This window comes from Helicoverpa zea, chromosome 17 (genome assembly GCF_022581195.2).
Source record: "Helicoverpa zea isolate HzStark_Cry1AcR chromosome 17, ilHelZeax1.1, whole genome shotgun sequence".
Classification (NCBI taxonomy): Eukaryota; Metazoa; Arthropoda; class Insecta; order Lepidoptera; family Noctuidae; genus Helicoverpa; species Helicoverpa zea.
In genome coordinates, this window is record NC_061468.1 from 9167000 (window position 1) to 9179516 (window position 12517).

General features: G+C 37.5%; 1 protein-coding gene across 1 annotated transcript; it reads right to left on the reverse strand.

Annotated features, from left to right (window-relative positions):
* Nucleotides 1–329: 329 nt before the first annotated feature.
* LOC124638021 (transitional endoplasmic reticulum ATPase TER94) lies at nt 330–11301 on the reverse strand. Its single transcript, XM_047174793.1, has 14 exons — nt 11149–11301; nt 10739–10847; nt 8763–9016; nt 8207–8399; nt 6628–6838; nt 6053–6265; nt 4731–4924; nt 4237–4401; nt 3556–3763; nt 2826–2953; nt 2111–2276; nt 1656–1825; nt 1211–1348; nt 330–1009 (listed from the first exon to the last, which is right to left on the reverse strand). Exons 1-14 carry the CDS (start codon nt 11163–11165, stop codon nt 755–757), a joined length of 2421 nt encoding a protein of 806 aa, XP_047030749.1. The 5' UTR covers nt 11166–11301; the 3' UTR covers nt 330–754.
* Between the last annotated feature and the right edge of the window lie 1216 nt (nt 11302–12517).

Consider the following 12517-nt stretch of genomic DNA (forward strand, 5'->3'; position numbering starts at 1 on the left):
TTATGTTAAGAGTTATGGAAGAGGCAGCCCTGCGATTACTGTGGAATCGCGCGGTGCGAAGCAATCACTGCTGTACGCTTGAGCATTTAGGCGCATTTTAGCATACAGTGGTTGTTGACGCGAAGGAGTAGGCAATTATCGTAATAGGTATTGGAAATTTTCTACTGAGTGAAGTATCTGTAGTAATCTGTGCCCAAGTCCTAGCATATAAGTGCACGTTCCAGACACATGCGGGTAGTTTAAAACTCAACGGACTCTCGTGTAAATTATGCAGGGTTACTGAATTTTTGGGATTATATCAATGGATTATTCAAATAAAAGCCAATGTCTAGTCTATAAAAATCTTTTATTAAAAAAATCACTGTAATATTGTGTTAAGTCGGCGTGGTTGCCTAGGCATCCCCACCAACACCGCCTACGCACAGGATCTGGCAAATACAGTAAAGTTAACAATTACTCTATATCATATGATCTTACATACTCGCCCGCTGGGGCGAGCGGTACATACACAAACATTATTTTACCAATTACAACTAAACATAAGCAAATCGGAACAGAAACAAATGCTATCGAATGATTCAATTATAAAATAAATACATTTACATATTATTAGACACAGATTGGTTGAAATTGAATCGACCGCGACGCGCAAAGAGGTGCACGCCGTTTTTATATTATAATATTTATTCTGTGGAGGGCGAGAGGCCGCCCGCCGACCGCCGAGTGAACCGATCTCTATGTGTAGTGTAGGCGCCTAGCTGTAGAGGTCGTCGTCGCCGCCCTCCTCCTGGAACGTGGGCTGGTCGCCGCCCGACGTGCCCGTGCCGCCCGCCGCGCCGCCGCTCGCCGGGAACCTGAAGTTGGTGCCGAAGCCGCGGCTCTGCTGCAGCGTCTGCGCGAACATCTCGTACTTGCGGATGTCGTTGTCTGACACGGAGCGGCGCGCGAACTTCATCGCCTCCTCGAAGTGGGCGCGGCTGATCTCCGGCACGGGGTCCTCTTCATCCATCTACCAGAATAATATGTATCAAATTAAATGAAGGTTTTAAAATATAATAATATGAGTATTTTTTTGCGAGTATATTGACTGCTTTATTGGGACTTGACATCATGGAATTTAGGCTCGTTTCAAATGAATTGTCACGGTATTAGCTGGCAGATCTTTGTCAGGTCGGCGCTGAAGCCCTATGTTCTGCGAATGCTGACTTACGTCCATGACGGCGGCGGCGGGCTGCTGCTGGCGGGTCCGCTCGCGCTGTATCTCGGCCTCGATGGCCTGGCGGATGGCGAGCTTGCAGGCGCGCTGGCAGATCTCTGTCAGGTCGGCACCACTGAAGCCTTGTGTCACCTGCCAATGGTTTAGATTTGTGGTCAAATTTTTTTATAAAATAGTCGTTATAGGTCAATGTTTGTTCTTGAAGTCGAGTAAGATCGAAGGATTAATAAAATTAATTTTGAAATGCATCCGAAGTTTGACTCCTATTATGAGTTTACCTTCGTAATTCACTTAATCTATTGAAGGACACCCGCATGTCCTTCAATGTGCGCAATCTATTCAGTCTAGTATCTTTCAAGTTACTCACAGTGAGTATACAGAGTACATAGGTACTTTGTTACACTACTATGAAAGTAATAACTTCAACATCACACATTACCTTGGCGATGTAAGAGAGGTCGACGTCCTTGGCGATGGGCGACTTGCGCAGGTTGGCGCGGAGGATGGCCTCGCGTGACTTCTCGTCGGGCAGCGGGATGTAGATGAGCTGGTCCAGGCGCCCGGGCCGCAGGATGGCCGGGTCGATGATGTCGGGACGATTTGTCGCACCTACATACAATTTCATATTGAGTATGTGAAACACTGGTATATAGCTGTAACTACTGACTGGAGAAGTTTTTGTACGCGAGGTAACCTAGTTTTCCAGAGTCATACGGCATACATGATACCATTATTTATTATTATAGATAGGCATTGAAAGCAAACACAGTTCTATTTTATGTCAAACAGTGTAGATGCCAATGTCGACGATTCTGTCAATAACAAGTGAATTAAGAAGCAAGTAGTGATATTTTTCCCTAGATTCTTTTCCCAACCAAAAAGTGTAATTCTCACCAATAATGAAGACGTTCTTCTTGGCGCCCATGCCGTCCATCTCAGTGAGGATCTGGTTGATGACTCTGTCGGCGGCGCCGCCCGCGTCCGACACGGAGCCGCCGCGAGACTTCGCGATCGAGTCCAGCTCGTCGAAGAACAGCACGCAAGGAGACGCTGACCGAGCCTGGTCACGAAGAAATAAGTTCAAGCTTTATAGACTTTGTAGTTTCACAAATACAATCCAATACAATAAAAGTGGATTAAGAAACATTTATGCTAAAGAGTCACACGTTATTTATATGAATAAGATGTGATTGTGAATCTTCTTAAACCATGTAACTAAGCATGTAAACAACTATCTTTTGGGACTAACTAATTATATGTATACCTTTGCTTATAAAAAGTTATAGTGATTAAATTGACTAGCATTCAATTTGACTATCAAGAGTTTACCACTTTCTATAAAACTACTGAAATAGCAATACTTTTTTTTACTTCTTAAACAGACTACCAAAAAAAGGAGATTTTCAGTTTGATTAGTATGTATATACATGTTTGTGCGCGATTATCTCGCGTTTCTTTGAATCGATTTAGATGCAGTTTTCAGCATAGTATTTGTCAGACTCAGAAGAAGGCATATTATTGAACTCGTTTTTTTTTTTTCAATACTAAATAAAAATAAAAAGTTTTATTTAGTATTGTTTTACTTTCTGTGTCTGTGTGAGTTACATACCTTATCGAAGATATCTCTGACGTTAGCTTCGGACTCTCCGAACCACATGGTGAGCAGCTCAGGGCCCTTCACCGAGATGAAGTTAGCCTGGCACTCGTTAGCGATCGCCTTCGCCAACAGAGTCTTACCTGAACAGGTCAATGGAATATGGAGATGAGAATCAACCATTGTGTAACAAGAGTGGGTTACTTGAAATCAAGTGTGTTTATACTCCATTTGAGTAGGCACTTGAAGATAAACAATCTTGATAATTATTTTTATTTAAAACTCAATTTTTTAAAATGTGTGTAGAGTGCAATGGATACAATATTAATAATTAATCCTATCACGATTGCTTACCTATATTTAAGTGCCTACCCAAAATAGCATAACATTTTTGTAACTTTCAATTTTAACTAAGTGTAGTTACAATTACACTTACTACTTGACAGTTACATATAAATTACCGTAACAAGGTCTTATCTATCATTCATTATGTAGTCACTACAAGCACAGCAGCTACATATATCAGAAATATTCGATATGAAAATAAGAATCGCGTGAATATTTTTTCTTTCTTTCTTTCTTCTTTCAATCATCCGTGATTCCCAAAGAAGGTATCTTGATAATGATGACACCCTGTTACCCCTCATCAGGGATATAATATAGGGCTTGCAGAAGACTACCTAACCGAAAATTTAACAGGCATACACAACTTTCTTCCTATTTGTCTCATGGTACAGATACTCACCGCAACCCGGAGGTCCATAGAACAGTACTCCGCGCGAGGGCTGCATGCCGAACTTGAGGAACTTGTCGGGGTGCTCCACGGGGTACTGCACGAGCTCCTGCAGCTCGCGCTTGACGTTCTGCAGGCCTCCGATGTCGCCCCACGTCACGTTCGGCACCTCCACCACTGTCTCGCGCAGAGCCGACGGCGATGATTTCGTCATAGCGTACTAGGGAATATAACAAATATTTAATTTGGTTACATGTTGAAGTTAGGTGAATTTGGGGTGTCTTGAGATTGTAAATCAGGTAACAGAAAACTAACGGTAAAAACATGTTACAAGTGGTACATTAATTAACACAATATTGTAACTTACTGGACCTGTCTCAATATAGTATGACATCTTTATGTTTCTATTTAATATTTAATTGGATATGCAGCTAAAATACAAAAGGTTGTAGCTAAGACACTAAATTAGGTCATACTTTGCAAGATATAATCTTTAATCTTTGAGTCAATAGAACTCCTATGGCCATTTTATTTGTATTTCACAATAATGTGCAAATAACTTACATTACACATTTTTAGTAAACGTTATCTTTTGTTGATAAAAATTTTCAGCACATTTTTCATCTTGTTACCACCTAACCAATCACCGTCATATTTTCCCTTTAGCACAAAGCACACGTAAACTCCACTTACCCGGAAGTTGTCCATAGAGACGGCGAGCGAGTTGAGGACTTCGGCATCAATCTGGTCGTCTTCGAGATCAATGAGATCCATCTTCTCACGGATCTGTTGCAGAGCTGCCTCGGAGCAGAGTGACGCCAAGTCGGCGCCCACATGACCGTGAGATTCTGCCGCGATCTATAACAAAATGAAGGTGTTAGTTTAGGATTCGATTTACTGACAACTGTGATGTAAAGTTAGTGTTTTTATCAATATTTCAATAAAAAGGGTAATATTAATATTGAATTTATGAACGTATACTAATGGTGATCGAATCTTCTAAATCAATGAAAGATGGGTAAAGTAATCATGAGTTCGAAATAAATCTTTAATTAAAATAAAGGAAATATCCATCCCATCCATCCATTTCATCTGTGATTCCTGATGTATAAGAAGTACTACTACTATGTGAAACCTTTTTTTCAATCAGTTGAAGCACTAAAACCTTCTCCTGAATGAATAGTCACCTGTTCGAGATCAACATCATCTCCCAACTTCATGTTCTTGGTGTGGATGCGGAGGATCTCGAGACGTCCAGTCGCGTCCGGGATACCGATGTCAATCTCCCGGTCGAAGCGACCGAACCGACGCAGGGCCGGGTCGATGGAGTTGGGGCGGTTCGTGGCCGCCATTACGATCACGTGCGATGATTTCTTCATACCTGAGGGCGAATATATGAGGATTGTTAATTATCTATTGAGATGTTGTGTGTAGGAGAAAAATATTGTAAAAAAATGTTTTGCAGTTCAATTTTTACTGCTACTTGCTCTTAGAACACTACTAACCGGAAGTTTTAAGTAATAAAAAGAAATAGAAAGATTTTATATTACCAAATCTATAGAAGTAAGAAACATTAGAGCATCTGATCGTAATATGAAAATGAAAAAGCGGTACCCACACATACCAAAACTCTGTCTATTTATTGTTCCAGCTAATCTCTAAAATGAACAGACTGATTTTGATGGGACTTGTACAATTATGCAATTTTTTATGCGGGTGCGAGTAGTCCCTATTGGATTGGATTGGATTGCGTCAACTGCTGTTTAATCATAATTCCAGGATTGTAACAAATCAAGCATACCTATTTGTCACTTTGATATTTACTAAGTTACATTTATTTCGTAGCCGTACATCGTAAATGTGATTGATAACGACTGAGCACTAACGATCGATATGTCAGGCTAATGGGCTCACGGTCAGCGTTTAATGAGGCCGAAGCTGCCGTGGGCCAACTTAATACTAAAGTTATTTGAGTCGAAATGTTTCACGTAATTGGATGTGTGTATGTTCACCTGTACCATTTCTAAGTTAGTTTTTCAGCTAATCTCGAAGTGAAGACAAATCAAGGAAATCGAAGCTCATAAGAATCTTTTACAAAATTAAATCTAACTTGTTACCTATACAAATAAGGGTATGTCGCGCGTTATAAACATACGCCTACACAAACATAAAATTTACATACTCATCAGTATACAAAGGCTTGGTTCACCTTCAAAATTCATTGGATCTAAATCTTTGAATTTTTAATATAGGACAATGCATTTGTGTCAACCTTACAGTCAATATATACAATACAATTAACACAGATTATTCTAGAATAGAAAAGTTACACATTCATCGCTGTATCTTTAGAGGAATATTACACAAGTCAAGCATGCCTACAAAATCCACTTAATCATCTGAACAGCCTTGTCCCAAACTCGGGGTTAGCTTCAAGTCTAACCAGATGCAGCTGATTACCAAATGTTACAAACTCCACCTAAAAACAGTCCTTAAAACAGGAACTTACCGTCCATAAGAGTCAACAGCTGCGACACGATCCTACGTTCAACCTCTCCGTGAGTCTTCTCTCTCTTGGGCGCGATGGCATCTAGTTCATCAATGAAGATGATGGCTGGCGAGTTCTTGTCGGCCTCCTCGAACGCCTTGCGCAAGTTAGACTCGGATTCACCGGCCAACTTCGACATGATCTCAGGACCGTTGATCAGGAAGAAGAATGCACCTGTTGGAGAACAATAATATTGTTATGACACTGTAGAGATCATTTTGCTGAATAAATATGTATGGATGCTGTTTTACTTGTGCATAGTAACTTCACGTTTGTGTAAATAATCATTTCATTTTAATTACTTAAAAAAAATTTGGTTCTTCACTCAGATGTGGCTATTTTATTCAGACTTGCACTATTTACATGATCGCGAACATGCTTGAGTTAAACTCTGTACTTTGAAATACATATATCCTGTTCTAATTAAATATGAAAAAGTATAACTGAATTTTTACAAAAAACACGAACAGAAGATCAAATTATATCAAATAGTCCTTTCGACTTTTAAATCAAATAGTCCTAGTCGCAAAACTCACCGGTCTCATTAGCCACAGCGCGAGCGATGAGCGTCTTGCCGGTACCAGGGGGCCCGTACATGAGTATACCGCGGGGCGGCTTCACACCGATCGCCTTGAACAGCGAGGGGTGGCGCAGAGGCAGCTCCACCATCTCCTTGATCTGAGCCAGCTGCTTGCGGCAGCCGCCGATGTCGTCGTACCCAACAGCGTTCAGAGCTTCTTCTTCCTCCTGGTCAGGGGAAATTAGGTGTTTAGAAGCAGTTTTGGAAGAAATGGTGTAATTAATATAAGAGAGGTTTGGTGTATAAAATATGGAAGTAATATGAATTTGTGCCTATAACCTCCATAGTAGACATAAGTTATCGTAAGCTATATTATAGAACACCAGTTTTGCACTTTACATTGAATGAAGGGTATTTTTTGTTACTTACTCATTGGAATAAGCTCCGGACTGGCTCTATTACGTACAATGTTGTTCATAGTGACCCAAAATAGTTTTTATAATTTGGACAGTTAAAATATTATAGCAAATAATTGATACAGCATAATGACGAAGTTCGAAATATTTATCTACGCAAACAATGACTATGTATTATTATTTTTTGTTAAGTTAACTAATGCAGCAACTTCAAAATGGCAATATGTACTTATTTAGTTATTTTTAAAACAAAGAATTTATAAAGTTATAAGTCAGTGGCCGTCGCAATAACTAAGATATAAACCGTGGAACACACTCGTGGTATCAAACAACTCTGAGATTATAAAACCGTGTTTTTACTGATAAGGAGAAATATGTTGCGTTTGTGGGAACCGCTTTTGTTATAACTTTACTCACTCAATGAATACTGCCAATATTGTAGTTCACTATTGTTCTAGCTAGGCTCTATCTGACCTTATGATAATGAATGAATTGGTAGACTTATAATTGTTTCATAAGGTTTTGGGAGTCATTGTTAATCCAACTTTTAAATGTGGCATAGAATGTCATAGAAAAAACAGTTCCAATGATTTCCAGAACAAACTAACTACAATGATGCAAGTATAGGTACTATTAAGTTACTGTGCTGTTTCTAAAACGAGAATTAATTCATTGTGTCCTCTAGTTGTCCCTGGTATTTTTGTTTTGTTTTTAATTTATTGCCTACACAATGTGTTCGAAACTGACATGAGTAATTTTTTTAGCAAAAAAAAAACGTTTGCAATAGTATCCTATTCACTGTTGTTTTAATAAAATTAATAGTCAAAATAATCAAGAAAACCTTCACTACAACAACAATTACATACAAGCAGTCTTTACATATAACAATATTTATGAAATGAAATCGTTTATTTTGCAAGTTGGACATTACATCACTTTTACACGTCATTTTAAGAACGCTGAGGTCAGCATTTCCTAACTGACTGATCCCTGAGAAGAAACGCCGAAACAAACTCAAGGGTCATAGTCTCTTTTAAAGTCCAAACATGTTATAAATCAAATAATATTATGTGTGAGTGTCACCATGTACGCGCATTTAGGTAGTGTACATATTTATACTGGCATGAGAAAATTTTATCCACTACATGGTCACCTGCAAACATCTCTAAACAAACTTACCTCACGTTTAATGGGGTCTCCCTCGCAATGTATGACAGTGTCAGGAGCCACGATGCAGTATGGAGACGGATCAGTCTCCACGACCTTGAACTCCACAGCTCGCATGCCACCGCGCACCATGAACGTGTCATCGCGATGGATGGGCCTGTAAGCCTCCATGAAGTACGGCTTCAGGTACACCTCGAACAGGTTACTGGGGACAAAGGCGGACAAAATTTGATTCATGGAAATTAGGATACAGCCTACTTCTTACTGTGTCTGTTTGAACTTAGCAACACTTGAAATTCTTAAATCCATTTGGGTCATTCCTTCAGAGTACCTTAACGACTTTGGCTCTAAAGTCATTTACAAATAAAAATGAATAGTAGTGCAAGTTTGCTTAAACTATGGAAACACATAGTCATAAGTGCCAGTGCTCATACATAAGGAACCTTTTACGGAGGACTGATACATTTATACTATGTCAGCTTCTAGCAATCATCTTTGACGAATTAAGTCTTTGTCAATCCTGTCACCTAAAGAACGACATCCCAGAAACATAATTATTATATCTCACCCAGTCAACCCTTCAACGGAGTCATCAATGGGCAGTATATGCACTCGCTTCCCGTACTTAACGGACGGGCAGGGCGCGATGGACACGACGTCCGACAGTCGCACGCGCAGATTGTTGCGCACCACGCGGTTCATGCGGATCTTCTCGTCGGGGCAGTTGTCGTCCGACAGCACGATGCAGACGGTTTCCTTGCGGCGTTTACCCTTCAGGAGCACGGTGTCTCCACGGAACAGTTGTAGCTGCTCCATTTTTGCCTGATGAAATTTTATTGTTATATTTTAAGTGTGAATTAAGATGTGAAAACTATGAGTGATATGAGAGAGCTTTTTTGCATTGTTTAATGACAAGTTACATATTTGTTTGTAATTTGTGAGTTTTGTGTGTGTAAGTGTGAATTAAGTATAGTATGAATATGAGTGACTTTCTTTAAAGCAGTTAAAATTGTTGTTTAACAGTGAGTTGCACCATTTAATTTAACTTTAACGATAGCCAAACCATTTTCAGTTATCAAATTGCAGATTTGAACGTATGGGTGGCTATTTCACAGCCAATTAATGTTATAATCAATTGCTGCAACTCATCCTATTTATGAACAACTTAAGTTTGTAGCATTTAGGCACCAATGCATTTTTGGACATCGATGTTGTCTACTTTAAGTAGTTTACTCTGGACATTGATGAAACAATATGAAGTGGAATAAAATTAAGACCATTATAACTTTATTTTTAGCTTCTAAACCAAAGTTTAAGTCAAATACCTACATCATTTTATTATAAAAAATAAATCTTTGAGAAAATCCCTTTTTGAGAATGAACATCAATTACCAAGTTTTGTTTATAAGCAACACTGGTACAAAATTATAGATTGAACTCCTGACAAAGCAAAAAAAACAACTCCTTTGTTTAGTCTATGAACCTTGCATACTAAATTATTATCCACAAGGAAAACTTATTATTACAAGTTGTTTTACTGGCAGAAATGAAACTCATAAGAACATAAATAAATAATATGTAAAATAACACACCTATCATTAATAGCATTACTTATACATTTAAGTAACAAGATTCATTGGTTCAGGAATTTCTGAACCTTTAAGGTACCAAGAAACAAAAAATAATCCTCATTTTCTTATTATATCAATATAGATGACAGGCTTCATTGTGACCAAAAGTCCTTAAACTTATTAAAGATAATATTTTTAAAATCATATACTTGTAGGTATATAAACTTTAGTGTGTTAGTTATATTTTTGTTTAAAATCATATCAATGTAGAGTACACCAAAAAATGTTAAGACTTTGTATGTGAAGAACTTGTTGCTTGTGCAATAACATGCAATCTGCAGTGAAAGCAAACAATAATCTGTAGAATGCATCAGTAATTATGTTAATTAATGTGAAACCATAATATTATGGCCTGATAATTTTACACCTGTTCTAATTAATGGTTCTTTAGATTATTATTAAAACTTATTTTTTTGTTTGTGATTCATCATTTTGTTTTTAATTTTTTTTGTGTGAGGCTTGAGAGTTGTAAGTGATGTGCTTGTATTTCATCAATATACCACTTTATGTTTAGTGAGTGTAGTCATGGCAAACATCAATATCCTTATTGTTATTCAAAAATTATAATGACCGGTGGAATAGACAAACAAGGTCATTGAACTTTTTGTGTAATTTCAATAGCTAACTTTTTCTCCTATGATGGTTGAAAGTTTAAATAATGATGATACCTATTTATTTAAAAAAAAACAGTCTTGACAAAAATGGCTACCTGAACTGCTGTGATAGGTACCTCCATGATTATGATACCTCCATGTTTATGATAATGTTCAGGGATGCAAACAAAGCATTTTAGAGTAAGGATGGTGACATTTACATGACATCAATGTATAATGATGCTGACAAAGCATATTTAAGGTCACCATGGAAAAATATGCGATGTAATAGCGGCGCCGGCCAAAGACAAAGGGCTGACCTGTGAGAGCGCCACCACGGAGTTGTCATCGCTGACGGCCTCCTCCACGATGAGGCGGTTGGGCCTGTCCTTGCGGCGCAGGATCGCGGTCGATAAATCATCAGGATTACTGCCGAACAAGAAAAAATAATAATCACCACAAAAAATAACCAAAGCGTCCCGTTCTAATTAGAACAACTTACTTTGGCGTCATCGTCATTTAAAATATCAATCTAATTAGGCTAAAATAATGAAAATAAACACATTTTCTATAGTGAACTTGCAAATTTCGATTTCTATGAGTCGGTTTGTAACTCAGACATGATGACAAGCCAATTTTTGAAGATTCATTTCTAGTGCAGGGCATCGATTAGTTGTGAAACACATAAAAATGGTTCGCTTGCTAGTAATATGCATTGATGAACACTTACCCTTTACTATCTGCCATTTTTAGTAGAAAATTAAAATTACAATTTGTAAATTTACTAGTTTTTCAGAACGCCGAATGAACAATCACTCTACCACTTCAATACGTGCGTGACGTTGCCGTATTTCATTTGTTCGTCGATGATCGTGGTGTTGCCAGAGATATATTTTTGTTTATGGGAAAGTAGTGTGTTTTCTTTTACCATCGGTAATTTACGGTTTTTAAATAGTATGTGTTACTTTATGAATATACAGAAAGGACAATTCGAATATGACTTAATGAATACACAAAATAATTAATTAAGCTTTATAACAAGTATTAATTTTATTTAAATAAGAATATATACACTATATTTACAAACTTAAACTACTTTACTAAATACGAAATACTATATACAAAACACAAAAAAATATAAAAACATAATTACTATAAAAAAGATATCAACTTAGAATAGGAACAATTCTATTAATGTGTTTTACTAATTTCAAAGAAAAAAGTTTGAGTTTTTGTCGGGGACTTTTTCTTGCCACCAATCACTAAGTTTTATTTTTGGTATTGAAGCTCATGTAGGTAATCATGATAGTTAGGTAATATTATTATTAACATTATTGCAAAAGATAATACCATAATTTAGACTTATCCTACTAATATTATAAACGCGAAAGTTTGTATGTATGGATGTATGGATGTTTGTTACTCTTTCACGCAAAAACTACTGAATGGATTTTAATGAAACTTTACAATAATATAGCTTATACATCAGAATAACACATAGGCTACAATTTGTAAACATATTGTTCGAAATACTAAACCTGCGCAGACGAAGTCGCGGGCACCAGCTAGTTTGTAATAAATTAAAAAAAAAAAAAACAAAAGTGGAATGGAAAGTGGAAACGGCAGCGGGAGCGAAAGCGGATGTTACAATAAAAAAAAAAACAAGTTGTTAACGAATAAACGATGTATATTTTGATTTCTAGTCCCTAAACGTGCACCGCTTTTGTAACCTTCTGATCATTAGGATTGTAAGGACACCACCTTGTAACCCCCTGCCGGTGAATATCTACTTATATGTATTTGTTTAGACACAAAATAATGAAACAAAATGTTCTCTAAAGTTCCTTATATTCTTTAATGGCTGCTCTCATTTTCCTTTCTAGATCCCTTTTATCTCTGTCGCCCAACTTGTCCACACAGTCCACGATCATATCTAAAAGTTTTCTAGTTTGTTTTTTTATGGTCAATATGTGGCGATTGGCTAGATCTAGCATTTCATGAATGTAATCATCGAACTGCAAATTATGCTGTAAAGTGAATACTTCGTTCATTGCTTGCAGGAACAGCTGCTGTTTCGGCAAATTTTCATCGTATTCCCT